The sequence below is a fragment of the Haematobia irritans genome, chromosome 3, assembly GCF_050003625.1.
Source record: "Haematobia irritans isolate KBUSLIRL chromosome 3, ASM5000362v1, whole genome shotgun sequence".
Lineage (NCBI taxonomy): Eukaryota > Metazoa > Arthropoda > Insecta > Diptera > Muscidae > Haematobia > Haematobia irritans.
The window spans coordinates 231,709,391-231,736,018 of record NC_134399.1 but is presented as its reverse complement, the minus strand read 5'-3'; the positions used below and the strand labels follow the sequence as shown (position 1 = coordinate 231,736,018).

The 26,628-nt window shown below is 34.3% G+C and overlaps 3 protein-coding genes and 1 long non-coding RNA gene across 4 annotated transcripts; 2 read left to right on the top strand and 2 right to left on the bottom strand.

Moving 5' to 3' along the window:
• The first annotated feature begins 4,082 nt into the window (after positions 1–4,082).
• Positions 4,083–5,416, top strand: LOC142230418 (mitochondrial amidoxime reducing component 2-like). The gene is made up of 3 exons (XM_075301063.1): positions 4,083–4,784; positions 4,846–5,138; positions 5,187–5,416. The coding sequence occupies exons 1-3, from the start codon at positions 4,209–4,211 to the stop codon at positions 5,299–5,301; spliced, it is 984 nt and encodes a 327-aa protein (XP_075157178.1). The 5' UTR covers positions 4,083–4,208; the 3' UTR covers positions 5,302–5,416.
• Positions 5,417–17,562: 12,146 nt separating this feature from the next.
• Positions 17,563–19,229, top strand: Marc (Mitochondrial amidoxime reducing component). The gene is made up of 4 exons (XM_075298508.1): positions 17,563–17,769; positions 17,830–18,440; positions 18,502–18,788; positions 18,856–19,229. Exons 1-4 carry the CDS (start codon positions 17,763–17,765, stop codon positions 18,968–18,970), a joined length of 1,020 nt encoding a protein of 339 aa, XP_075154623.1. The 5' UTR covers positions 17,563–17,762; the 3' UTR covers positions 18,971–19,229.
• Vamp7 (Vesicle-associated membrane protein 7) lies at positions 19,037–22,867 on the bottom strand. Its single transcript, XM_075298509.1, has 5 exons — positions 22,648–22,867; positions 22,149–22,364; positions 21,858–22,086; positions 21,719–21,786; positions 19,037–19,462 (listed from the first exon to the last, which is right to left on the bottom strand). Exons 2-5 carry the CDS (start codon positions 22,350–22,352, stop codon positions 19,310–19,312), a joined length of 654 nt encoding a protein of 217 aa, XP_075154624.1. The 5' UTR covers positions 22,353–22,364; positions 22,648–22,867; the 3' UTR covers positions 19,037–19,309.
• LOC142228164 (uncharacterized) lies at positions 21,056–21,712 on the bottom strand. The gene is made up of 2 exons (XR_012720085.1): positions 21,365–21,712; positions 21,056–21,296 (listed from the first exon to the last, which is right to left on the bottom strand). It is a non-coding gene; the product is annotated as an uncharacterized LOC142228164 (long non-coding RNA).
• Positions 22,868–26,628: the final 3,761 nt, after the last annotated feature.

The window sequence follows — 26,628 nt, the reverse complement described above, 5'->3', positions numbered from 1 at the left end:
CGCTCCCCACCGTCATAATAACAGATGTTGTTGTTGTCAATCTAAGTACATATGCAACTGTGAAAGGTATGACCGAATACGATTCTACACATGAATCGTTAGTTTTGTTCTTTCAAGTTCCCAATTTTCGCAATGATACATTACAGTGACTTTCGTCATCAAAATGACCATTCGGAGCCTTACAACCTGCATTCCAATTGATATTTTTAGCTTAAGGATTTAGTGAATTCGCATTTTTCTTGTTCATCACTATGTTGACATGCATCATCATCGACAGGATACCAACAGATTTCCCCATTCGAAATATGCACATGAAGTATATGTTGACCAGTCCCAAACCAATCAATGAAAGTCAATTTCAAGAGTAAAGCAATTTCATGGTATTTCCGCTTCGCATTAAAGTGACATTAAAATTCCCCAACATGTGTTGATAGCCATGATGACAGACAACAAAATCATCACTGGACGTGTGAGTGAAACCGTGCAAATGTCGTAAATGCTTTTAGCTGATTGTGGTTGTGTTCATAACGGAAGCGCGTTGGACTGCGCGACCGGAAATATACTCACACATGTGTACATTTCAATTCACAACCTTCTCATTCTCACTCACAATTGCTATACCCAAACAAATTTGTTAATAGGGACAGCAGAAAATCTGCTGAAAAAGGGACAGCAGTCAGTGTTTGCTGAAATAGCAAATATTTCCTGCTATTTTTAAGCTCGATTACACTAAAACATGTTTTATTTTGGCTAAAACAAATAAAAATGTCAACTTAGGAACTATCCTAACATAATTAACACAATACTTTATGAATATCTATAGTATTTGACCAAAAATCTGAATATTTATCGAATTGAGGCATAACAGCAAACAAAATGTTTGCTGATCGTATTTAGGAGCTTGTAAGTATATTACAGTGCAAAAATATACCAAAAACTACTTTTGGTTCTTAAATACATCGACTGCTGTTTTTTGCAGACTTTTTTCTATGAGTGTATACGAACTGCAATGCATCTGTTTATTAAAAAAAATACTTGAACCATTATGCCACTAACTTTATGCTGATCTGTAGATTTGAAGCAGAATCCGAACGGCGAGTAAAGATGTAAAATCATTTAGAAGTAGTAGTACTCCTTCGGTTTTGCCTCAAAATTGGCCTGTTTCGGTGATCACCTCTTCATTGCAGCCAAATTTTTTCCCTGCGAGCATCCTTTTAAGGTCTGAGAACAAGAAAAAGTCGCTGGTGCCAGATCTGGAGAATACGGTGGGTGGAGAAGCAATTCGAAGCTCAATTCATGAATTTTTGCCATCGTTCTCAATGACTTGTGGCACGGTGCGTTGTCTTGGTGGAACAACACTTTTTTCTTCTTCATATGGGGCCGTTTTGCCGCGATTTCGACCTTCAAACGCTCCAATAACGCCATATAATAGTCACTGTTGATGGTTTTTCCCTTCTCAAGATAATCGATAAAAATTATTCCATGCGCATCCCAAAAAACAGAGGCCATTACTTTGCCAGCGGACTTTTGAGTCTTTCCACGCTCCGAGACGATTCACCGGTCGCTGTCCACTCAGCTGACTGTCGATTGCACTCAGGAGTGTAGTGATGGAGCCATGTTTCATCCATTACCACATATCGACGGAAAAACTCGGGTGTATTACGAGTTAACAGCTGCAAACACCGCTCAGAATCATCAACACGTTGTTGTTTTTGGTCAAATGTGAGCTCGCGCGGCAACCATTTTGCACAGAGCTTCCGCATATCCAAATATTGATGAATGATATGACCAACACGTTCCTTTGATATCTTTAAGGCTTCCGCTATCTCGATCAACGGTCATTCAAAATCATTTTGTGGATTTTTTTTTGATGTTTTCGTCGGTAACCACCTCTTTCGGGTGTTCACCATCCACCGTCCACCGTGCTCATTTCACCACGATTGAATTTTGCATACCAATCAATATTGTTGATTTCCTTGGGGCAGAGTCCGGAAACTCATTATCAAGCCAAGTTTTTGCTTCCACCGTATGTTTTCCCTTCAGAAAACAGTATTTTATCAAAACACGAAATTGCTTTTGTTTCCATTTTTTTTTTTCACAATAACAAAAGTTGCTTCACAAAAGACGCTCTATCTCACAAACTAATTGACTTACAGACGTCAAATTTTGACACGAATCATTTGAAGGTTGGTACTATATAAAAATAATATGCATTTAATACTAGCGACGCCATCTATGTGTCAGACAGGGGACTTATCAGTTCGTACACTTTTTAAACATACACGGACGAAAAAGACTGTTTTTCATGTAAAAATTATATGTTTGGAACTCAAATTTGTTAACACATATTTTTTAAGTGCAATCATGTAATGTTCATAGACTAGCATAACATGTTTGGGACATATATGTTAATATGTTAGAACATATTATGTTTGAGACATACAATTTTTGTAAATATATTATGTTTGGATGCAAACATACATTAATTTAGAAGTAGCCTATAAACATATATGTGTTTAGAAAGAGAGACCTAGAGAGTATGCTGCAACTAAAAGAATGGATGTAACCAATTGGCGCCTTAAAATATGTATATACACAAAAAAAATTCATTAAAAATTGTTTCTACTAGTTTAAGCCTAAGGTAAAACATAATATGTTTGAACAATACGAACAACATTTTGTTTGGAACAATCCTGAAAATATATATGCTTAAAGCAGAATGTGTTTGGGGAATATGTTACAGAAGCGATTTTTTAGCGTGTACTTGGAATAAAGAAAATAGTTTAAAACTGACTTGTTTCTGTACAGCTAGATTTGGGAAAAGAGACCGAATTGCCACATATACCGAATATGCAGGCAAAGTATGGGGTTAGTTAGTTGTTAACTATTTACACGGACGAAAAAGACTGTTTTTCATATGTTTGGATGTAAACATTATATGTTTGGAATTCAAATTTTGTAATACAATATTTTTAAGTGCAAGCATATAATGTTCATAAACTAGCATAATATGTTTGGGACATATACATATGTGTAGCGAGATATTTCTCATATATTGTTGTTTTGTGGGCGCCAGCCGTTGTTTTCGTTGTTAAATTCAAAGATTACAGCAATCCTTTATTGGCGAAAATAACTTAGGCTGTTTTGAAAATTAAAAGAGAATGAAATGCATTTAAGTTGTAAACATAACAAAACTGTTTCATTAGACTGCTGGCACAAGTAAACAACAAGACAGGCGAGCAACGACGACCATCGTCGCCTCGAATACCTGTATTGTAATGTTGTTTAAAAGTTACAGCGACACAACAACATAACAGTAGACTCGGTGTGAAAAACCAAAGACAATAAACTTGAGGAAGATAGGAAATTGGCTTGCGTCATACCAAATGTTGCATTTACCATGTTAGTTCCATACATGTTTGTAATTTTTTATTTATTTTTCGTTTTTATTTTTTAAATGAAAAACTTAATTTTCTTAATGAAACAATGTTAAATTTTAGGCTACAACAAAAAAATTACATTTTCCCCTGTATGGAAATTTATTTCGTGCACTTAATTTATTTTTATTTGCATTTTAATGATATGTCAATACTTGTCGTATACGCGTTTGGTTCGAGTATGAAACTAACTTGTTTGGACCATTCCTGAAAATATATATGCTTGAAGCAAAATGTGTTTGGGGAATATGTTACAGAAGCGGTTTTTTTTTTGATGGTGTAGGCTCGTTTCTGGTCAGCTTTCAGCGTGGACTGGTTGAGGAGTGTCGTACATTCACCCTCCAGCAAAGCCGAAGTAGGGCTTAGTGTGGTATGGTGGGGTTCCTATTGCTTAGTGTGAACATTAATCGCAAGCCCCAAACAAATCAATTAATTTTTTAATCAAGTGTATTATTTACGTCTGTGATCGTGACTATTAACAAATTTCTCTGATTACGGAATTGGAAATATTTTTGTAATATTTTCTTCTGTGTACGATTTCTAATATCTGAATGACGAAAAACTAAATAAAGAAGAAGAAGACAATTTCGCCTTAGCAGTGATAAACGAATAACTTAATGTCTGTGTGACATGTTCTTCAGATCACACAATAAGCGTAATCGAATATAACCGAGATCTACTTATCAAAATTGCCACTGTTTTGACAGCGATAACGGTATAACGATTCAATTGCTGATAAATTAGTACAGGCGCAGGCAGCAAACAAGAAACATGGGCTATCGGCCAACAGCATGTATAGTAGCCACGGTTGGCTTAGTGACCATATCTGTGGTATTTCTAATATATAGAAGACGTCAAAGACAACATGGAAAAATTCTTCCAAGTAATCCCAATTGGGAGCATATTGGTACGGTTAAGGAGATGGCTTTATATCCCATTCAATCGGCGGGTTCCCTTGTTATTCCAAAAGCAAAGTGTGAAAAGTTTGGTATTAGTGTACATGGGATTCGAGATCGGTCTTTCGTTTTGTTGAACGAGTCGGATGAACCAGCTTTTTCTGGTACCTTTCCATCTATGCTTGCGATTACAACTGAAATTCTTAATGAATCCTCACTCGTCATACATGCTCCCAATAGGGAAGCCTTGTCTTTGGACTTGTATCATGTCACTGAAGATAAACCAATCCTAGAAAAGAAGCGAAATGGATTCACAATGCGCTTGATTGAGTGCGATCCCATACATCACAAATGGTTCTCCAACTTAATATTGCAACGAGACATTGGATTGAAACTCTATATAGCCTTAGAACCCGAAATAGAACTGAATATGTTTGGCAAAGATAAGAGTGTATGTGACATGGCGAAAATTCCGATAGTGTCATACTCTATGTTATTTTTGATCATTTCAGGATTTCAATGCAATCATGATAATGAACGATAAATCGGTGAACGACTTGAACAGCCGATTAGCACATACAACAAAAGTTCATCATTTGCAGTTTCGGGGAAACTTATTACTGAACTGTGGCGACAATGTCAAGCCATACGACGAAGACAATTGGCAATGGTTGAAAATCGGAGATACGGAAGAAGCCTGCATTTTCCAATACAAGGCACCATGTGTGCGATGCATATCTCCGAATGTTGATATACATACATGTAAACACAATCCTCATTTTGAACCACTGAAGACTCTAAAGAGGTAGGTTGTATGATATGCTATTTGAACATTCTAACAATATCTCTTTAGTTACAGGTTGGTTCATAACTCCAAAGAACCCACTATGGGTGCCTACTACACCATTTTTAAGGAAGGTTCCATCGAACAAAACGATAATGTGTACGCAATTGTTGCAAATAAATAAGCTAAATAAATTTTCATTCAATTGCATTAAGGGAAAATTAAATAATGTAAAAATATTATTTACAAATAAAACACTTTATGTCGTTTGTTAAATTTTAATTCAAACATAATAAAAATGCAGTATTTTTCTATTTATACTGACGCTCACAGATTTGACCGATATTCGTTGTTGCGACAACTACCCTAGAAGTTGAAACGACCATATATTTCCTGTGGCAACCGACATTTATACCCATTCCAAAATCACAGACGTTCGGTGGAGTGACCTGTATTGTTTTGTCCTCCCAACCGTATATTGGATTTGCTGCTTACAAATCGATAGAGGTTGCTTCAACATCTTAAATAAAAACAAGTATCTACAGCCGTAAGTTCGGCCAGGCCGAATCTTATGCACTGTTAGAAAAATATGTTTTTTATTTCTGATGTAAATAAAATGTGTTTCGGCAGAATTTTTTAAACACAATATATTTAAGAGCAAAAATGTAATATTCCCACACTAGCATTAAATGTTTGGGACACATATGTTAATATGTTAGAATATATTATGTTTGGTACAAGAATGTTTCATAAAAATATTATGTTTGAATGTAAACATATATAACTTTACAAATTTCGAGTAAACATATATATTTTGTGGAAAAAGACAGGGAGGGTTGACGAAAGATATCAATCAAAAAAGCGCAATTTCTGTGAAACTGCTGGTATGTTTTACGGAAAACTGTTTTATGATTATCATTTGTTTTGGCTATGCGCTTGGCATGTTAATAAGGTTTCGCAAAAAATTTGATATGCTTAAGTTTAAATATTATTTCATTTGAATATTAAAATTAGTATTCGCAGTAAAAAAAATATACATTCGGAACCAAGAGAGTAGACAAAAACAGTGGGAAATATATAAACATTACAAAGGCACCTTCATAAAAAATAACGGAAAGGCACTCTTTACTAATATGTAGTCCATAGGAGTTGACGAACACTTTCAAAACTAAAAGCGGGCATTAAGCTAAAAATAATTTTAGCGAAAAACTCGAATATGTAAAAGCATAATAACTTTTAGGCAAATTGTATTATAACTTGGTGGGATTGATCCAATGCAACAATTGATTTATTTTTCTTAAAATGAATTATTAAAGGAAAGTAAGCGCGATGCCGGCCTTAAAGGCAAAAAACATTTTTTGTTACAAAATTTTTCTTTTTGCAGTAAAAAATAATATTTGATCCAAAGAATCAGTCCATTTCGTTTATATCAAGTACTGTTTTTTTCTGACTGCAAATATTTAAAATCTACATTTACTGGCTGACCTGGAAAACGTTAACTTAAGCAGTTTGTTAATGTTTTTGGAGCAATCTGGTTGGTTCCACAAAAGTAAATAATAGAGAAGGTTCAGTGGTTACGACTAGAAGTGCCCATATGTAATAGGTACTTTTAGTTAAATGTGGTATCACAATGGGCTGAATAGTCTAAGTGAGCCTGAAATTTAATCGGGCTGCCACTTTGACCTAACCTAACCTACATTTCGAAGTTTCATTGTAAAAATTTAATATAGTAATATCTAATGTCGAACATCTTTTCGGAATTTTCATACCCTGCGCCACACTGTGGAACAGGGTATTATAAGTTAGTGCATATGTTTGCAACACCCAGAAGGAGACGAGATAGACACATGGTGTCTTTGGCAAAAATGCTCAGGGTGGGCTCCTGAGTCGATATAGCCATGTCCGTCTGTCCGTGAACACATTTTTGTAGTCAAAGTCTAGGTCGCAGTTTTAGTCCAATCGACTTCAAATTTGGCACAAGTATGTGTTTTGCCTAAGAATAGAACCCTATTGATTTTGGAAGAAATCGGTTCAGATTTAGATATAGCTCCCATATATATTTCGCCCGATATGGACTAATATGGTCCCAGAAGCCAATTTTTTTTAGAATTAGCATTGTAGCTATGCGTGCTAAATTTGGTTGAAATCGGTTCAGATTTAGATATAGCTCCCATATATATGTTTTTCTGATTTCGACAAAAATGGTCAAAATACCAAAATTTTTCTTGCAAAATCGCCACTGCTTGGTCGAAAAGTTGTAAAAATTACTCTAAGTTTCCTAAACTTCTAATACATATATATCGAGCGATAAATCATAAATAAACTTTTGCGAAGTTTCCTTAAAATTGCTTCAGATTTAAATGTTTCCCATATTTTTGTTACTAACATTGTATTCCACCCTAGTACATTAGCCGACTTAAATTTTGAGTCTATACACAGAGAATACAGATAGGTTGTGACAACCGAATTTATTGCCAACCTCCTTTTGGCAGTTGCAGCTACTATCAGTTGGCAGCCGTGCCACCCGACTGATTCGGTCGACACAACTAATACGACATATGTGTTGGTTGGGTTTGCCGACGACATCGGTTATGGCTACCTTCATCATTCGGTTGTGTTGCCCAACATTAATAATACTCATTACCGAATTTAAAATCAATTTCTTCCCAGTTATATACTATATTTAATTTTATTTAAATATATGTATATTAGTACATGTTATTCTAAGTACAAAATATTTGAGTATTCATTTTTGCTATTGAATAAAATAGGGACTTACATCAAAATCTAGATATTTTCAAAGAAGAATACCAGCTAAATGTAAGTACTATGTTCGCTTTTCGAGATGAAATATTCGCGGTTACTTTACAGTTCAATATAAAGCAGATAAACTGCCGGGCTTTCCATCATCAATAGTCGGTGCTCATTACCGAATATTAGTTTTAAACAACTACTTCATGCCAGTTGTGATAATCATTGGGGAAATGATTTATTCTAGACCAATACTGTTGGTTGACACGCAAAGCACTTTCATTCTTTCTAAGGAAAAGTATACTTATTGCAAATACCGAATATTTAGGGACTCAATTGAAAATGTATTATAAGAACGAACGATTTTGCAGCTATAATGGAATTTCAACCAAACTGTTTTCTGTGTGTAGATTTTGTAGAAGTCTATCAAATTCTGTCCAGATCGAGTGATACTTAAATGTGTGTATAGTGTGTTGGCTTACAAACTGAATGGTCCTCGATTCGATTCTCCGCCCAGGCGAAAGGTAAAATTTAACAAATTTATAAAATTGAATAATTTCTTCATCATTGTTTGTATTACAGAAAAAGATGCTAGAACTAAAAAACCTCGTGGAAAGGTGTGGGGAATATGCGATTAGTCAGAAATAAATTTTTTTTAAGCACTATCTTCTTAGGGAGAAAATTCTTCCAAGCATATAATATTTTTGGGCTCAAAATGCTTCAAAACATCCCAGCAAAAAAAGCGTCGCCAAAAAAGTAGTGCAAATGTTCTTTTTATATCCGGAAGTTGTGTCAAATTGACGCAGAAGCGATGAATTTAACATGGGCTTGTCATAGGACGGATGTCCACCATTTCAACAGCCGCTGCACTGAATTTGCATCACTTTTTAAGGTGTGAGGCGAATTCAGTGTTTTGGATGTGAATTAAGAAATTTTGTGATATTTGGACAAATAAATAATTTTTAAAATTTTTTATGATTTTTAATGCATTATAACTCTTTTCTGGAACGTTTGTCATCAAATATTTTCAAAAATATTTTTCGGCTAAATTTAAATAATTTGTACCATTTTATTGATTCTTAATCTGTTTTTAATCTATTTGAAAAAACAAAAAATACATTTCCCATTAAAAATATGAAATAAGCGTGTTAAAAAAAGAATTGACTCAAATGAACTTCCTGTGCAGTTAAAATAAAGAACATTTTTGGGAGGGCATTTTTAGAAGTTCTTTTAAAGTTGTGCCTTGAGAAGAACTTCCAATTTTTTTTTTGCTGGGTATAATATGTTCACATAAAACAAACATAATAATGTTTCGGCAATATCGAATAATATATTTTGAACATATGTATATTAGAGAAGCAATTTTTTTTTGAGGGTGCACTGTTCGAAAAATATGTTTTTCATATGTTCCGATATAAACAAAATGTGTTTCGGGCACAATTTTTAAACACAATATATTTAAGTGCAAAGGTGTATTGTTCCTAAACGAACACATATGTTAATATGTTAGAATATACTATGTTTGGGGCATGAATGTTTCATAAAAATAATATGTGTGAATGTAAACATACATAAATTTACAAATTTCGAGTAAACATATATATGTTGTGATATTTTATTCAGGGGGCGACAGAGAGAGCGTATAGAGAGAAATAGAGATGGAAACCGGGAGGGCTGAGGAAAGATATCAACATAACACAGCTATAGAATCAAAAAAGAGCAATATCTGTGAAACCGCTTGTACACCCTCACAAAAAATCGCTTCTGTAACATATACTCCCAAACATATTTTGCTTCAAGCATATACATTTTTGGGTATTGCCCAAACATGTATATGTTTGATCTCTACCAATATATAATATGTTTGAAAGCATATTGGTCTAAACAATATATGTTTGGGTAGTCTAAGTTCCAAACATTTCGTATTTTTGCATCCAAATTCAATAATGTTGTCTTCCAAAAAACAATATGTTATTATGTGACCATATAATATGTTTGGAAGCATTTTGCACCCAAAAATATTATATGCTTAAAAAAATTCTCCCAAACAATATTGTGCTCAAAATTTTATTTATTTATTTATATATTTACAATCATAATGAATTATGAAAATAAACAGGTAATATAGGTGCTAACAACATAGGTTTTCGACCTGAATGCTCAAAATTTTGTTTCTGACCAATTGTATATTCCCCGACATCTTTCTCACTTCCACGAGATTTTTTAATTCTTAGCACCTTTTTCTGTAATACAAACATTGTAGAAGAAATTATTCAATTTTATGATTTTTTATTTTATTTTAATTTTACCTTTTGCCGGACGGGGATTCGAACAGCGGACCACACAGTTTGTAAGGATCAAAGAAGTAGCTGATCAATTGCCCAAGGAAAAATAAAATGTTAATTTTGTAATAACAAGCAACAACCACCAACTTAATTCAATATCGCTCCCTGTTAAATAGCGCTCCAAGCTACTAAACACATATATGTTTATAGGCTATTTCTAAATTAATATATGTTTGCATTCAAGCATATTATATTTACAAACATTTTATGTCCCAAACATAATATGTTCTAACATATTAACATATATGTCCCAAACATGTTATGCTAGTTTATGAACATTATATGCTTGCACTCAAAAATATTGTGTTTAAAAATTTGTGTTCCAAACATATAATGTTTATAGCCAAACATATGAAAAACAGTCTTTTTCAACCGTGTATGTTGTTTCGGAAAACTGTTTTATGATAAGGCCAAAAATTTGATATGCTTAAGTCTAAATGTTATTTAATTTGAATATTATAATGAGTATTCGGAGCCAAGAGAATAGACATTTGAAAAAAACAGCGTGTGTTTTCGCCTTGAGAGCAGCATTTTATGTATGTGTGGACGGACATATGTTTTGTTTACCATTTTGGGCACAATTTGTTTCTTGGTTCGTTAAAAGAAATCGGAACGTAAGAGGAGTAAGTCAAAAAATTCAGGCAAATGAAATTAAAAAAACGGTGGAAAATAGGAATCTTCATAAAAATAACGAAAGGGCACTATACTCTTTTTAGAGTTGGGACAGTAAAATAAAAAAGGCGGAAATAGTGAAAAATTTAACAGTAAAATTTATAAAAACAAAGTTTAGTTCCACCGGAGCCACCGTGGTGCAATGGTTAGCATACCCGCCTTGCAGTTGGCCACTGACAGCCAACTGCATTACATTTTGACAATAAGAATTCACAAATTACCTAGAAGTAACAGGTTGGCTGATAAGTCCTCGGTCTAACAAAGAAAAACACATTTTTTGTCAAAATTCGTTTTTATTATTCAACATAGTTCCCTTCAAGAGCGATACAACGATTATAACGACCTTCCAATTTGTTGATACCATTTTGATAGTACTCCTTCGGTTTTGCCTCAAAATAGGCCTCAGTTTCGACGATCACATCTTCATTGCAGCCAAATTTTTTCCCTGCGAGCATCCTTTTGAAGTCTGAGAACAAGAAAAAGTCGCTGGGGGCAGATCTAGAGAATACGGTGGGTGGGGAAGCCATTCGAAGCCCAATTCATGAATTTTTGCCGTCGTTCTCAATGACTTGTGGCACGGTGCGTTGTCTTGGTGGAACAACACTTTTTATACCCTCCACCATAGGATAGGGTATATTAGCTTTGTCATTCCGTTTGTAACACATCGAAATATTGCTCTAAGACCCCATAAAGTATATATTATGGGTCGTGGTGAAATTCTGAGTCGATCTGAGCATGTTCGTCCGTCCGTCCGTCTGTTGAAATCACGCTAACTTCCGAACGAAACAAGCTATCGACTTGAAACTTGGCGCAAGTAGTTGTTATTGATGTAGATCGGATGGTATTGGAAATGGGCCATATCGGCCCACTTTTACGTATAGCCCCCATATAAACGGACCCCCAAATTTGGCTTGCAGACCCTCTAAGAGAAGCAAATTTTTTCCGATCCGGCTGAAATTTGGTACTATGTGTTAGTATATGGTCTCTAACAACCATTCAAAAATTGGTCCGCATCTGTCCATAATTATATATAGCCCCCATATAAACCGATCCCCCGATTTGGCTTTCAGAGCCTCTTAGAAAAGCAAATTTCATCCGATCCGGCTGTAATTTGGTACATGGTGTTAGTATATGGTCTCTAACAACTATGCAAAAATTGGTCCTCATCGGTCAATAATTGTATAAAGCCCCCATATAAACCGATCCTCCAATTTGGCTTGCGGAGCCTCTAAGAGAAGCAAATTTCATCCGATCTTCAAACGCTCCAATAATGCCATACAATAGTCACTGTTGATGGGTTGTCCCTTCTCAAGGTAATCGATAAAAATTATTCCATGCGCATCCCAAAAAACAGAGGCCATTACTTTGACAGCGGACTTTTGAGTCTTTCCACGCTTCGGAGACGGTTCGCGTTCAATTTGTTGTAGACTTCAATTTGTTGTAGACTTAAATAAATTTTTGCTACCGAAAATTTCGCTAGAGGTGCATACCGGCCTTAAGGCCGGTACTCTGTTCGGTTTTCGCGTTGAAACTCCATACAAAATTAAAAAATGCGAAAAACTAGCGAAATTTTTCCATTTGTGGTACTTTGTTTTTTCGAGTTGAAAAACTGACGTTTATAGCATGGCGCCATTTGCAATGTGAATTAAGAAATAATTTATTTATTAAAACTATTTGTGTGGGTTTATAACACAAACACGGATTATATTTTTGTTCCGAAACTATACAAATGATCAAAGGAGTAGCAGATCAATTGCCCAAGGAAAATAAAATGTTTATTTTGTAATAACAAGCAGCAACCACCAACTTAATTCAATATCGCTCCCTGTAAAATAGCGCTCCAAGTTACCTAAATAAACACCGCTTTCTATGTGCGAAATAATGGTTTCTATAAAAGTTTTTCGCAAGAATGAACACAGTACCGGCCGTTAATGCATAAAAATATGTTAAATGTGGAGTGATAGTCGTATAAATGTTATGTTTATGAGAATTTATAAATGTTTAATAAAATTGATAAACATCTAAACAATCGTGTTTTACTTGACCACAATGATTCTTTTACAACTATCTTAAAATGCGCTTTGTCTGATTGTTTGAAGGGGCTTTTATTGGCGTCCTTCTAAATGTATCCAGAAGGGCACCTAATAATTGCACTCATGCGATACTTTTTTGTAGTAACTTGGCGTGGTACAACTTCTCAATAGTGACGGCGCTTTTCCGAGGAGTTTTGGATATCGTGTACGACAGTTTTCGACGTAGTGGGGATTCTCAGAAGCGCCCCCAAATTCAAAAAATGTTGACAGGGTTTATATTGAACTGTTTTAATAAATTAGGGTAGGTACTATGTTCGGTTTTCGAGTTGAAAACCACTTTATTTTCGCGATTACTTTTCCTTAAATAATCAAAATTATAAATGAAAACAAACCTTTTCCTGTACAGTCTTGCCGAGATCTAGAGGAACAAGAAACTACGCATCAATTGTGTTAATTTGTCTGCTTTATATTGAACTGTTTTAAAAAAGTAACCACGAAAATTTCAACGCGAAAAGCGAACATAGTACTTACCTTTAACCGAGACATTTTCAACTCGAAAAGTGAGCATAGTACTTACCTATAAGCGGAAATAAAATGATTTTCATCTCGAAAACCCAACATAGTATCTACCTTCACGAAAAAATGAACCCTGAACTGAAATTTTTTGTGGGAGAAACGGACCAGCTATGTAGTCTACAGTTCTGTTACCAATTTTGCGTTCTCGACGGGAGATGAGTGAGCAATTCCAGCACAAAATCCCATCTCTCCTACATTCAAGTACTCGGTACTCGAATACAATATAAATGCAGAGAGCTATACAGATAGCAGAAGTAAATACCAAAATATACTAAACTGATTTTAACATTCTTTAGTAGGGACATGGACAAGGGAAATTTGCTTGGGTTATTTCTCGCAAATACATTGTCTTATGCGCTTTACAGAATATCAGTTATTCCGGACGGAATGTCGGTGTTTAGGTGGGTACTATGTTTGTTGGCACGAAAAAAACTTCACTTAACCATTCTTTCGCGTTGAAAAATGAGAGTGTTGACAATACATTTCGAACGAAGAAAACAGCTATTTTGGAGCTATTCCGCGTTTATTTCTCTGCAATTTAATTGACAACATCGCCAAATGTCATACTATTTTTACTTATACATACGCAGCAGCTGATTGTTTACATACACGCATTCATGATAATTGTTTTGAAAAGTGTTTTTCTACCAGTTTTTGGATTGTTTTGCTAAAAAATCTCATACAGCACTGGACACTAATAATTGTTAAGAATAAAGCTCCAGCCGCTCTACTCCTGGTGTCTTACCACATTCTGCAACAGCTTTTACAACATGTGGTACATTGTCTTCTTCAGCTTTTCCAAATGGATACCGTCAATTTGTAACGCACATCAAAAAAACATATAATTCCGGTGTTATGCAATTTTTTACATCATCCGCAGCAATGGGTTCATAATTCGTTCAGCAACAAACTTAATTCGTTGGTGTCCACAATATCTACATAATCGCATTGCATTAACAGTGGACAAGAGTGTACTTATGCACATGCTGTTGCCGCCTCACTAGCAATTTCAACTCCAGTGGTCACCACCACAGTTCCCACAAAGGATAATAACGCCATTTCATTTGCCAATATTGTTACATCGGGGGGAACAACCAACTTAAGCCCATAACTCAAGTTCAAGGGTAGTTCCTAAGCCAAAGTCACTGTTTCCGACTTATATTTCGTCACAAAGGGATGTTAGTGTTCTATACCAGACTCTTCGTTGACTGAAATTAATACATTGAGAAGCAATTGGCTGGTTTACTGAAGGATGTTATACTCTCCCAATGTATAAGTTCCAATAACTATTTCAGTCACGTTATGAAATTCAACCAGTGTTTTGAATTGATAAAATGCAAGAATGCCGCTAACTGAAATTTAAAAGCCACAACGAAATTAAATCGTTTCATTCCAGCCTATCGCAATCATTTTGGACAAATGATGAATACAAGAAAATTATTTTGCTATTTAAATAAAAATTATTTAATTATTTACTATAAACATTTATTTTGGATATAACTTTGTTCAGAAAAATTTACTAATTTTATATTAAAAAGTATAAAACGTATAAGACCACCCAATTACCTATACCCCGGTATATAAAAATAAGACAAGTTCGATTATAATTTTATTATGAGTTTTTATTAATTTGTACATTTATACACTAATTAAAGACCCTAGAACACAATGTTTTCTTTTCTGGATTATCAGCTTTCTTTCATTAATATTGTTATATTTAAAAATTTTTAATTATCATTTCTCATATTTAGCTTTCATGTTGTTTCCATTAAAAATTACAATTGCATTAACATTTCTTTTGTTCAGTTCTCATTCATTTACGCCTCTTACACACAAAAAACGAGCTCGCTTAACAAATAGAAAAGGGAGCAATTACGAGGAGCGGTAAAATAATAAAAAAAATACAATTCATTTCTTTGTAAAAAATGGGTGTTGAATGTAGAAGCACTGGGTTTACAGAGATAAGACGAAATCGTTTTTAAGCATATTTTAAAAAAGAAATCTTCATCGATTACATCTGCAGTATTATGACAATTAGCTTCTTCTACTTCTACATTAGTCAATTCTAAATTAGCAGGGGATGATGATAAATGGTGGCCTGGTTGTATCTCTACAATATGACGCTGATGGAATGCTATTGTTGCTGATGGCTGAAGCGATGATGGTACTGTTGTAATAGGCGGAGTTTCCAACGGGCACCGGTCGCCGATTGGAAACTCCTAGAAGACATTCCTTAGGGGTAAAATTTCACCCAGCCACTTCTTCGCCAGCAAAATCCAATTTAACAACATCACCTGGTAAACATTCCTCCACATCAACTTCATTCTCTGCCGTATTTATACGGTTCAATGTCATTGTAATATCTGGAACAGACTTAAGTCCCACGGTAGCTCCTGCTAAAGCCATTGTAGTGGTGGGAACAACAATATTCGATCCAGCTGCTGGTGATACTATTGTGGATGATTGTGAAACCACCATTGCATTAGTATTGCATTTGTATTACTAACGGCAGCAACAGTCGATATTGCATTTGAAGAATTAGTAATAGTGGCTAATGTTGGAGTATTTGCTGCCATCCCAATGGGACCACTCACTACTTGGGCGGCCGTTGTATTTGGTTGTTGCAATACAATATTTGCGGTCACAGCCACTGTGGTCGTGGCAGGCGTTGAGGGTGCTATGTTGGAGTTGTTCACTGTAGCTGATGTAGTGGCTGCAATTGTGGGTGTCAGGGATGTGAGGGCAGATGCTACTGTGGCAGAAACGGCTACAGAACCAGATGCTGTTATATATGTTATATACATATAGCACTCCGTTATTTTTATTTCGTCAATCGAATTGCATTTTTAAATAACAACGCGAACCACTTTTGTATTCTAATTTAACACAAATCATTTGAATAAATCAATTATTTCTTAATTCACATTACAAATGGCGCCATGTTTTGAAACTAACTAATCTCAACATATGGAAAAATTTAAAGCCGAACTAATTAGGGACTATGCACTTTATGTCAGTTTTTCAACTCGAAAAAAAACAAAGTACCACAAATGAAAAATATTTCGGTAGTTTTTCGCATTTTTGGTTTTGTATGGGATTTCGCTTCGGAAACCGAACATAGTACCTACCTTTTGTAAAGAATCTTACATTGTGTCGGATCGATACGACTTGTCGGCGATGGCTACATAATCGGTAAATGTGTTATCGATCCCATAAACATGCAGCAGTATCGATTATGCCTTCGGACTTAGCTTATAATGTGCACAATATATGGGATATGTTCGACACGAGCACTGTCGTCCGGAATAACTGATAGTCTGTATAGGCAATTATTGTTCGTAAGAAAACGAGGGTACGGTGTGTTTAATAACTCTTTTATATTCATAATTTTCTTATATGAGATGTGCTTAAATCCGTTACCTACTGCATCTCATCCACGATTACGACTTCACTCTTGATAATGCTGTCCTTGAGCAAGTAAACTAGATTTCGATTTAAAAGTAATTGCTTACCGATTTTCATCCGTATTACGTCCAATATTGTTTTACAATGAGAGTTTTTGCTTAGGTATACGTACATATATCTCGAAAAATATTCAATGAATGTTTCATATATAAGTCAATTGTTTTAGAAGACTAATCTTTCAACCTTTCGTTACACAATATGTCTATTAGTTTCAATTCAGTAAAAATATTTAGTTTTAATGAAATTATGAATGTACATATGTAAATATTTCCCACCCCCTATATCATATTGTGTATATTGCATCATAATATAAAACAAGTACACCTTGAATTCCTTTAGGCCCAATCGTTAGGGAATATTCGATGTATTAATTTACTAAAATGGAATACGTCAGTGACACTGAAACTTTTCTCAAATATTATGGTCAGAATTGAATGTTTTGCCCCTTTGGGAGACCCATAACTCAATCTCAGTTATTATTTGTGTATCAAATACAAGCAGTTCAGATTCTAAATTTCTCATTCAGTTAACGCTGGGGAACCGAACGCCGAAAAATAAAAGAACAAATTTCTTTGAGTGTAAAACCTGTACGTTATCATAACACATAAAAGCTGCGCTCAAGTTTGCGAAAAATATAAATGTATTAATAATTATAGATTTAAGTTTTTCTACATTTCATATGGGACACACATTCAAAGTGCAAACAGAATTCGAGATAGCAGAGCAGGTTTTCTCAGTTGTGTTCATTATTATCTGCAAATTGGCTGTATACGGAGACATCGCTTATCTTATTTGGAGCAAAAATGTCAAGTAGGTCTATCCGTATGATCTGCGCATAAATATTCAGTAATGTAATGGTAATTTTTTAAGATTTCACCTCAAACAGGGCTTTATACATTGGGGTTGGAGCCTGTACCATGGCAGCAGGTGTCTTGTCTTACTTCTATTATAGATACTTTAAGAAAGATGTTATGCCTTCGAAATGGCGCCGAGTGGGCACACTAGATAAAATCAACTTATTTCCCGTCAAATCTTGTGCCCCATTACAAGTGTCCGATAAGGATGGTACTTGGTCTGCAGAGGTTCTGGGTTTACGTTTTGGTGGCATTACTGATCGTGCATTGATGTTGATAAACGACCAAAATGAAATGATAACAGCACGGGTGTATCCAAAATTAGTTTTAGTACAGGTTAAATTGATTGGGCAATCCAAGTTATGCATTATAGCCGATGGAATGGAGCCGTTAGAGTTAGACTTTTCCAAGTTGAATGACGAAGCACCCGGCAAAGATGTCCACACATCAGTTTGGGGTACAAAAATTGATGCCATGTTATGTGGTGAAAAGTATGACAAGTGGTTTTCGCGTTTTATACTGGGGAAGGATTCCGGACTGCTACTAGTCTACTATCCTTATCCAATTCCTGTCAGATCCATTAATAGCCGATTAACGAAGGAACCCTTCATGAAACAGGAAGATTCGGTATAACAATGATTAAAAGTTCATTTTCTCTTAGTTCAGTTTTTTTTTCTACATTCAAAAGGGCACTTTCGGCGATGCCACGTCATATATGTTGATGAATTTGGCTTCCGTGGAAGATCTTATAGATCGTGTCAACAAACCCATTGATCCTCTTCAGTTCCGTGGCAATTTCCATTTGCGTATGGATAAATATGAACCATATGCTGAAGATAAATGGCAATGGATACGCATAGGAGAAGATGCAGTCTTTCGAGTTGTAGCTCCTTGTACTCGTTGTATTTTCCCCAACATCAATGTAGAAACAGGAGAAAGGGATCCCAATGGAGACCCATTGAAGACACTGAAAAGGTGAACACCAAATTATTCGTGCAACGTGAACCAAAATTAATAACTTTTCATTTTTATACTCGCAAAGCTTTCGGATGTTCAAAAACTACAGCAGTCCTGCAATGGGTGTGCATTTAGGTGTGCGTCGTGTGGGCCAAATAAAACCTAATGATGTCGTTTATGTTGAAGATTCGCAGCCATAAAGCAATTGCCCAAAGAAATTGGAATGTTCCAACCTTTTTATAACTGTTTTATTCATACTGTTTGAAAACATTTCACATGAATTTTTATTACTCTGATTGAATGATAATTTTGAAAGCTAATTCAAGCTTTGTTATTATTAATATTATATATATAATACAAACATTTATTTTTTTACCGACGTAACTGCTATTAAATAATGAGATATGAATATCAATAACCAATACTTTGAATAAAAATAAAAAAAAAACTTAATCATAACTAATACGTTTTATAACTGTATATGTAGGTGTAATTCGTCTTTCCACTTCAACCACAGCAAGGCAAAAGAGAGTTCCGATTTAACAGGAGTGCCAATCCAATCCTCCACAAGCCATACTGCCAATTACGTATACCACAAAGATTAGTATGAGTCCTACAACCACGTATAGACGTACGTTTTTCCAAAACATTTGGCGAGCGAGATTTCGAGATGCTTTGCGGAATGCAACGGACTGAAAAATACAATTATTATATTGTTAAAAGAAATTATTTAGAAAATATTAAAAAAAGACTAGTCTTTATTTTAAAATTTTAATCAATTTTCAGTTTCACACAAAATGGTAGAATTTAACATATTTAATGTCCATGTACATTGCATTAAGAATTACAATTTATTGAATTTAATAGGTAAATATATATAAAATATATAATATATAAAAAAAAAAAACATTTATTACGATATACTCTATAAAATAGCAGAAACCTTCCCAAAAAATTTACAAATTCGGAACCAATTGTGCAAAAAAAAACTTTTTATACTCTATAAAATTGCAGAAACCTTACCAAAAATTTAACACATTCGGAACCAATTGTGCAAAAATAACTTTATTTCTCAATTATTTTTTAAATAAATTAAAAAAAAACTAAATTATTCACAGTTAATGAGTTGGACCATTTCCTTTTAATGTATGGGCAATATGAAAATGGACCCCAGAAAAATGATCCCCAACAATATATAACTAAGTAATGAAAACAGACAGAAAAATAGGGTCTATTTAAAATATATAAAACCGCTTAAAAAACAAATCAAAATCTTAAAAAATGGAATAATTCTTATATGTAATTTCCTTAGAAAATTAACGTATAAGATTCAAATTAAATCATCTATCAGACTATGGAAAGTTGCATTTGCCAGCAAAGAAACATATGTTAGGCTTGTGGGATTGGTATCTGGCGCTTTCTTTCCAATACATTCATAATCAAGCAATTCCTTATATTTAATTTCGAATAAGCTCGTATTAAAATTGTAATGATAATATAAGATCCATTTTGATTTGAAATATTTGAAATATTATGAAAGCAAGCAAGGCCCAAAAATAAAATGAAATTACACCCCAATAATTAAAGAAAGAATGAATGACATTTCTATAAGCAGACATAATAAGTATTACAAAGCGCCTAAACGAGATAACGTCTCAAATGATTTTAAAGAAATTTTGTGTGTTTGTTTTTGCTGGATATTTTTCGGCAATATTGTAAGTGGACACACCACAGATTTGTAAATGCAATATCGGGAGTTCTGGCCTTTTAATAAATTGTAATTTAAATGTCTGGAGTTCTGTCCCTTTAATACGAGTAAAATTCAAATTGTGCGTTATGAATGCTATATGAAAAAACAGCCTTCAATTTACAAATATGAGGTGACGGTAACACCATCTTTTTCACTTTTTCCATTATTTGTATTATTGAAATAAATTTGGGAAAAACACGAGGAAGTGGCCGCATAAAAAAATGAGAATAAGAAAGCCATTGATTAATCAATCCAATCGGAAGAAAAATGTTGCTATGTGCTTATGCATATCAGCTGCATCGTGGCATACCATTATAGTCATGGTGATGTTCATTATGCGAATGATGTGACCCGCAGTGGGAACCATCAATTAGAGATTTTTTAGAGGACTGAAATACTCAAAATGTTATCAGCTTTACTGGTCATTCAGCTTAACCTAAAATCAAGCATCCTTCATTGATTACAGAGAAATTCACAACCTGGTATCGCAATGGACTGAATTGTCTATGTAAAGGTAAGTACTATGTTAAGTACTAGCTGAAAACCAGCTTACTTTTTTAATCAATTAATTTAGAAACATTAAGTGTTTCACATTGGATCTTTCCCACTCATAATTTCACAAGACTTGATAAAAATGTAATCGTCTTCATATACATTTTTGCACTTTTAATTTAGTTTTTTGTCAAAAAACCGAGCCTATTACTCACCTTAAGCCTAAAATGACGGGCTGCTCATAAAATGAACCAAACCCGACCAGCTAGTAATATATAAAGAAACTAAATGTTAGGACAAACGTATGAGTGATTTTTTTTCATTTCTTATCACTGAGTACAGCTTTACTCACTATGATTCGGAATTCATGAGGGTTCGTTGGCATTTGTGGTATGCTAGTCCCCTAGCTATGTCTCCGACTCTGTCAAAAAGCACCAACAGTTTATTCAACGTTGGGCCAAGCAATTAGAAGTTCTGGCGACACTTCTAAGTGCTCAATATCAAATGGCATGGTATTGAAACTCGGCTATTTGGAGGTCGTTTGACAATGGGATGAAGAATTGTTTGAGATGATATGAGAAGTTTTCCCTCATAATATGTTTGTGTCAAATAAAGTCGAATTTGTGTCATCGCTAAAACACAATAATGGAGTAAAGTGAAATGTAGCAAAGACATTTAAATTAAATAAATATACTAATTTACTTACATTATTGCTAAGATTTTCGGTTTTATTAACGAGTAGTTCAAGTTTTTCTCCACGATCTCTGAGATTGTCTGCAATGTGATTATAAACAAAGTATCATTAAGCAATAATATATCAAATTTAAAGCTAAGCCAAAATATACCTATATTTTTAACAACAATGTCCTTCAATTCATCTATTTGCCCATGAACCCTGGAAATCGCATCTACTTCCATTGACTGACTAAAAAATGTCATTTGCTGAGCAAGAACTTTCGAGAACTCTGTATTCATAGCATACGCTATGGCAGTTGCCACCTGTAGGCCATAGGTTTGGATAAACTTCTGCTTAATATCAGCCAGAAAAAGGAAAGCACGAGCTCGTTCGAACTCCTGTAACGAGTGGAAATAATTCTATCAAAAATCGGAATTTAAAAATGGATTTCGCAACATACACTGTCTGTTATACACATATAGATCAGCTTATTTTCACAAACATAATGGATCAGATAGTCGCCGTGGGAGTACGTCAACTTGTGGTTGTCCAATGTTATTTTGGATATAATCTGGTCTGTTACTTCCGCGAAATTTCCAACGCATTCAGCATATTTCGCCAGTACGGTGACACCGCGGGATATTACGGAATACAAGATAGGCATGATGAACTAAGGCTACAAAAAAAAGAAAACAAAGATAATACTGCATTCTATTGTTGCCGCACCCACAATAAAAAAAATATGTGGATCAGATTTCACTTCATTTGAAATCGTAATAATAACCAATGTTAGCGTACGCAAAATACAAAAAAATACTAGGGATACATATATATACTAGGGATACTAGGCTTAGCGACTTTACTAATTGTATATATTTCAGCTCATTAAATGCACTATTGCAGTCAAATTAATCGTTAATGCATATGTGGTACAACCACAAACAAACAAAATTACTCACCAACTGAGCAATCAATTCTCTGCACTTTCCTTGCGGACAATAAGAACGATTAAGAATCAAGACAAATTTACTACATGCGAAAGCAAAGACAAATTTATTTAATTTAAAAATCAATCAGTGACTCCAAATGCACAAATTTTAAAACAATTTGCATTGCTTTGTTGTTTTTGGGTTTTCGTTCTGCAACACAAACACAATGTAAATTTTATCACAAACTGTCAACAGGGATGGTAATTAAGAATGATTCGTACCAAAAAGCTACGCTATCGTTCAATGGATTCAACTAAATAGAGAAGTTTACGTACCGGAATAACTGATAGAGTGTAATGCGCTTTACAGACTATCAGTTTTTCCGGACGGAATGTCGGTGTTTGTAAAGAATCTTTCAGTGACTTCCCAATAAACACAGGATGAGCGTTTTTCAAATACAACAACTTTTCAGTTTGAGGGTAAATATAATTTTCAACATAAATTCAACTTGACTTGCTCATCTTCAATACATCTTCAAATTGTTTGAGAATTACTTCCAATTTGCCAAAATGTTGACGAAATCTTTGAAAAGGTGTTGAAGATAATATGAGAAAACTTTGACAAAACACTACCCTAAAATGCAACGAAAAAACCATGTGGTTTTCAATACTTATTTGTGCAACGAAGTTCGTGGTCAATTGCAAGAAATAAAAAGAATGGAAAATTTTAGACAACTAACCAAATAGTTTATAAAAATAGGTAAGTGAAAATAAAAAATGAGATAAAACTTTAAGGAAGTCACTAAATGTATATCTCTTTGCCGAAAACTAAAATTATGGATACTACGTTCCTAAAAACATTAAAAAGCTGACCGATGAAAAAATGGTGGACAATTAACTGGAACTGCTTCAAATAGTTTATCATAATTGGTACGTCATGAAAAATAAATCAACACTTTAGAGAAGTCACTAAATTTAAATCTCTTTGCAAAAAACTAAAATCTTTGGATGCTACATTCTTGCAAACATTAAGAAGCTGACCAATGAAAAATGAGTGGCTTATCGACAAGAAAAAGTTTCCAGAAACATTACAAGTGCAACCAATTAAAATTTTTAAAAACAACAAATTGTTGAAATCAACAACTTCTGGATGAAAATGTGCATCACATCGTCAGTTTAATTCATATGCTCCCTGCCAACATTTTTTGAATTTGGGGGCGCTTCTGAGAATCCCCTGTACGTCGAAAACAATCATATACGATATCAAAAACTCGTCGGAAAAGCGCCGTCACTATTGAGAAGTTGTACCACGCCAAGTTACTACAAAAAGGTTTCGCATGAGTGCAATTATTAGGTGCCTTTATAGATCAATTTAGAACGACGCCAATAAGAGACCCTCCAAACAATCAGAAAAAGCACATTTTAAGATAGTGGTAAAAGAATCATTGTGGTCGAGTAAAACACGTTTGTTTAGATATTTATTAATTTGATTAATCATTAACAAATTCTTAAAAATATAACATTTATACCACTATCACATCACATTTAACATAATTTTTTGCATTAATGATGATGTAGAGTTACAAGTAGCGAGTTACATGTTGCAGCGTCTATCAGCCAGTGTTTTTTTCCGATGGAGGCAGCGTGTCTGTAAAATATTTGAAAAACAATCACTTTATTCCATTTGGAAAATCAAAAATTGTTCACCACACCTTTCACAATTTTAAGCGTAAAATCTGTTTTCAGAACTTTATTTTCGTTTTTACTTAAATAAAATATAACAAGCTAGTTGCGCTTGGCGTTTCACAAAAAATAAAATGGCTTTTGTAAAAGTAGTGATGGCAAAATACATGTATGAAGTACATTTTGTACTTTATGATACGCTGTCCCCCATCACAGTAGGATGGTTGTAGTGACATTTACGAGTCTGTGGTAGCGATGAAGATGAAATGGAACTTTGAAATGCTGGCAGGGCTATTATCAGTTTAAAATGGATATTTTGTGAATTCCTTCTGCTGGAAATCAATTCTAACACGCGGTCCAGTACGTTCCTAATTTCAAATTGCCCCCATGTTAATAAATTTTAATGCTGTTTTATGACACCAAAAGGAAGGAAATCGAATTATCAATGCAAAAGTGTTTACTAATAATGTTTAAGATATTTAAAGTTTTGTTGTTTGTTTTTTTTTGTTCTTATTTGTTGATATGTTTAATAAGATTATTATTTATCAATTGGTATTGTAGTGTATTATGCAGTGTAGTGTATTATTATATATTTTATTTTGATAAAAATGAATAAATTATACAAAATTCATAGAATTTTGGCTTTGACTTTCAATTTGAAGTGGGGATATCATTCATACAAATTTAGGTTGAAAAGTATTTGCGATGTTAATTTTGAATTTGACTCGCATCGAAAATTGTTTGACAAGTTATTGAGTAGCGATGCATTTCAATATGAGGGTAACACTTGAGATATTATTGCTAATGTGTTGAATTTCACTGTTGAGGGTAATGTCTGTTTTTTGTTGAGAACGCGATTTTCTCAACAATTTCTCAACTTGAATATTACCCTAATCCTTTGAAAAAATGTTAGAAAAATTGTAGAAATTTAGCATTTTTCAAACGTTTGTGTTTATTGGGTTAACTTATAGGGTGCACAATATATGGGATGTCGTATACGATTGTTGTCGACGTGGTGGGGATTCTCAGAAACACCGTCAAATTAACTTTTTCTGATTGTTTGAAGGGGCTCTTATTGGCGTCGTTCTAAATTTATTAAAAAAAGGCACCTAATAATTGCACTCACTCGATACCTTTTTGTAGTAACTTGGTGTGGTACAACTTCTCAATAGTGACGGCGCTTTTCCGACGAGTTTTGGATGTCGTATACGATTGTTGTCGACGTGGTGGGGATTCTCAGAAACACCGTCAAATTAACTTTTTCTGATTGTTTGAAGGGGCTACAGGGTAGATCCCAGTAGATTTGCAATAGTCAAATATCAGCTGGCTCGTAGAGGATTTCAACAAAATCACTTTCAACATCCCCTATACTGTGGTTTTAGTAGAATATGTTAGGTGTTAGGTGAAAGTGTTCCTTCATATGCAACAGTAAAAAATTGGGTTGCTGAATTTAAACATGGTTGTACAAGCATTGAAGATGAATCACGTAGTGGACATTCAAAAACAGCAACAGAAATTGTAGCCAAAGCAAAAAATGTCGTATATGATTGTTTTCGACGTAGTGGGGATTCTCAGAAGCGCCCCCAAATTCAAAAAATGTTGGGGGATATTTTATTGATTGACTATCTGCAAAAGGGTAAAACAATAAATTCAGAGTACTATTGCAACCTTTTGGATCAATTAAATGTTCAAATTCGAGAAAAACGTCCTGGCTTAAGGCCGGTACTATGTTCATTCTGCGAAAAATTTTTATGGAAACCATTATTTCGCACATAGAAAGCGGCGTTTTTTTAGGTAGCTTGGAGCGCTATTTTACAGGGAGCGATATTGGATTAAGTTGGTGGTGTTGCTTGTTTTTACAAAATAACATTTTATTTTTCCTTGGGCAATTGATCTGCTATTCCTTTGATCCTTGTATAGTTTCGGAACAAAAATATGGTCCGTGTTTGATTTATAAACCCGCACAAACAGTTTTTAATAAATAAATTATTTCTTAATTCACATTGCAAATGGCGCCGTGCTATAAACGTCAGTTTTTCAACACGAAAAACAAAGTATCACAAATGGAAAAAATTTCGCAAATTTTTCGCATTTTTTGGTTTTGTATGGAGTTTCAACGCGAAAACCGAACAGAGTACCGGCCTTTACAACACAAACAATAATTTTTCATCAAGACAACGCACCAGCGGACAATGACTAAAATCAACGAATTAAAGTACGAGTTGCTTGATCACCCACCTTATTCTCCTGATTTAGCTCCCAGTGACTTTTACTTCCCAAATTAAAAAAAATCCTTGCCAGGTTTTACCTCAAAATGAAGATGCAATTA

What these genes read in the sequence shown, in the direction of transcription:
- Marc (XM_075298508.1), top strand. An exon ending in TCATGAAACAGGAAGATTCG is followed by an intron (nt 18,441 to 18,501) that starts GTATAACAATGA and finishes TACATTCAAAAG; the next exon opens with GGCACTTTCGGCGATGCCAC. An exon ending in CCATTGAAGACACTGAAAAG is followed by an intron (nt 18,789 to 18,855) that starts GTGAACACCAAA and finishes ATACTCGCAAAG; the next exon opens with CTTTCGGATGTTCAAAAACT.
- Vamp7 (XM_075298509.1), bottom strand. Translation starts at nt 22,352, where the DNA reads ATGCCTATCTTGTATTCCGTAATATCCCGCGGTGTCACCGTACTGGCG. An exon ending in ATATGTGTATAACAGACAGT is followed by an intron (nt 22,087 to 22,148) that starts GTATGTTGCGAA and finishes CACTCGTTACAG; the next exon opens with GAGTTCGAACGAGCTCGTGC. An exon ending in CCGAAAATCTTAGCAATAAT is followed by an intron (nt 19,463 to 21,718) that starts GTAAGTAAATTA and finishes TGTATTTTTCAG; the next exon opens with TCCGTTGCATTCCGCAAAGC.
- LOC142230418 (XM_075301063.1), top strand. Translation starts at nt 4,209, where the DNA reads ATGGGCTATCGGCCAACAGCATGTATAGTAGCCACGGTTGGCTTAGTG. An exon ending in TGTTTGGCAAAGATAAGAGT is followed by an intron (nt 4,785 to 4,845) that starts GTATGTGACATG and finishes TGATCATTTCAG; the next exon opens with GATTTCAATGCAATCATGAT. An exon ending in CCACTGAAGACTCTAAAGAG is followed by an intron (nt 5,139 to 5,186) that starts GTAGGTTGTATG and finishes ATATCTCTTTAG; the next exon opens with TTACAGGTTGGTTCATAACT.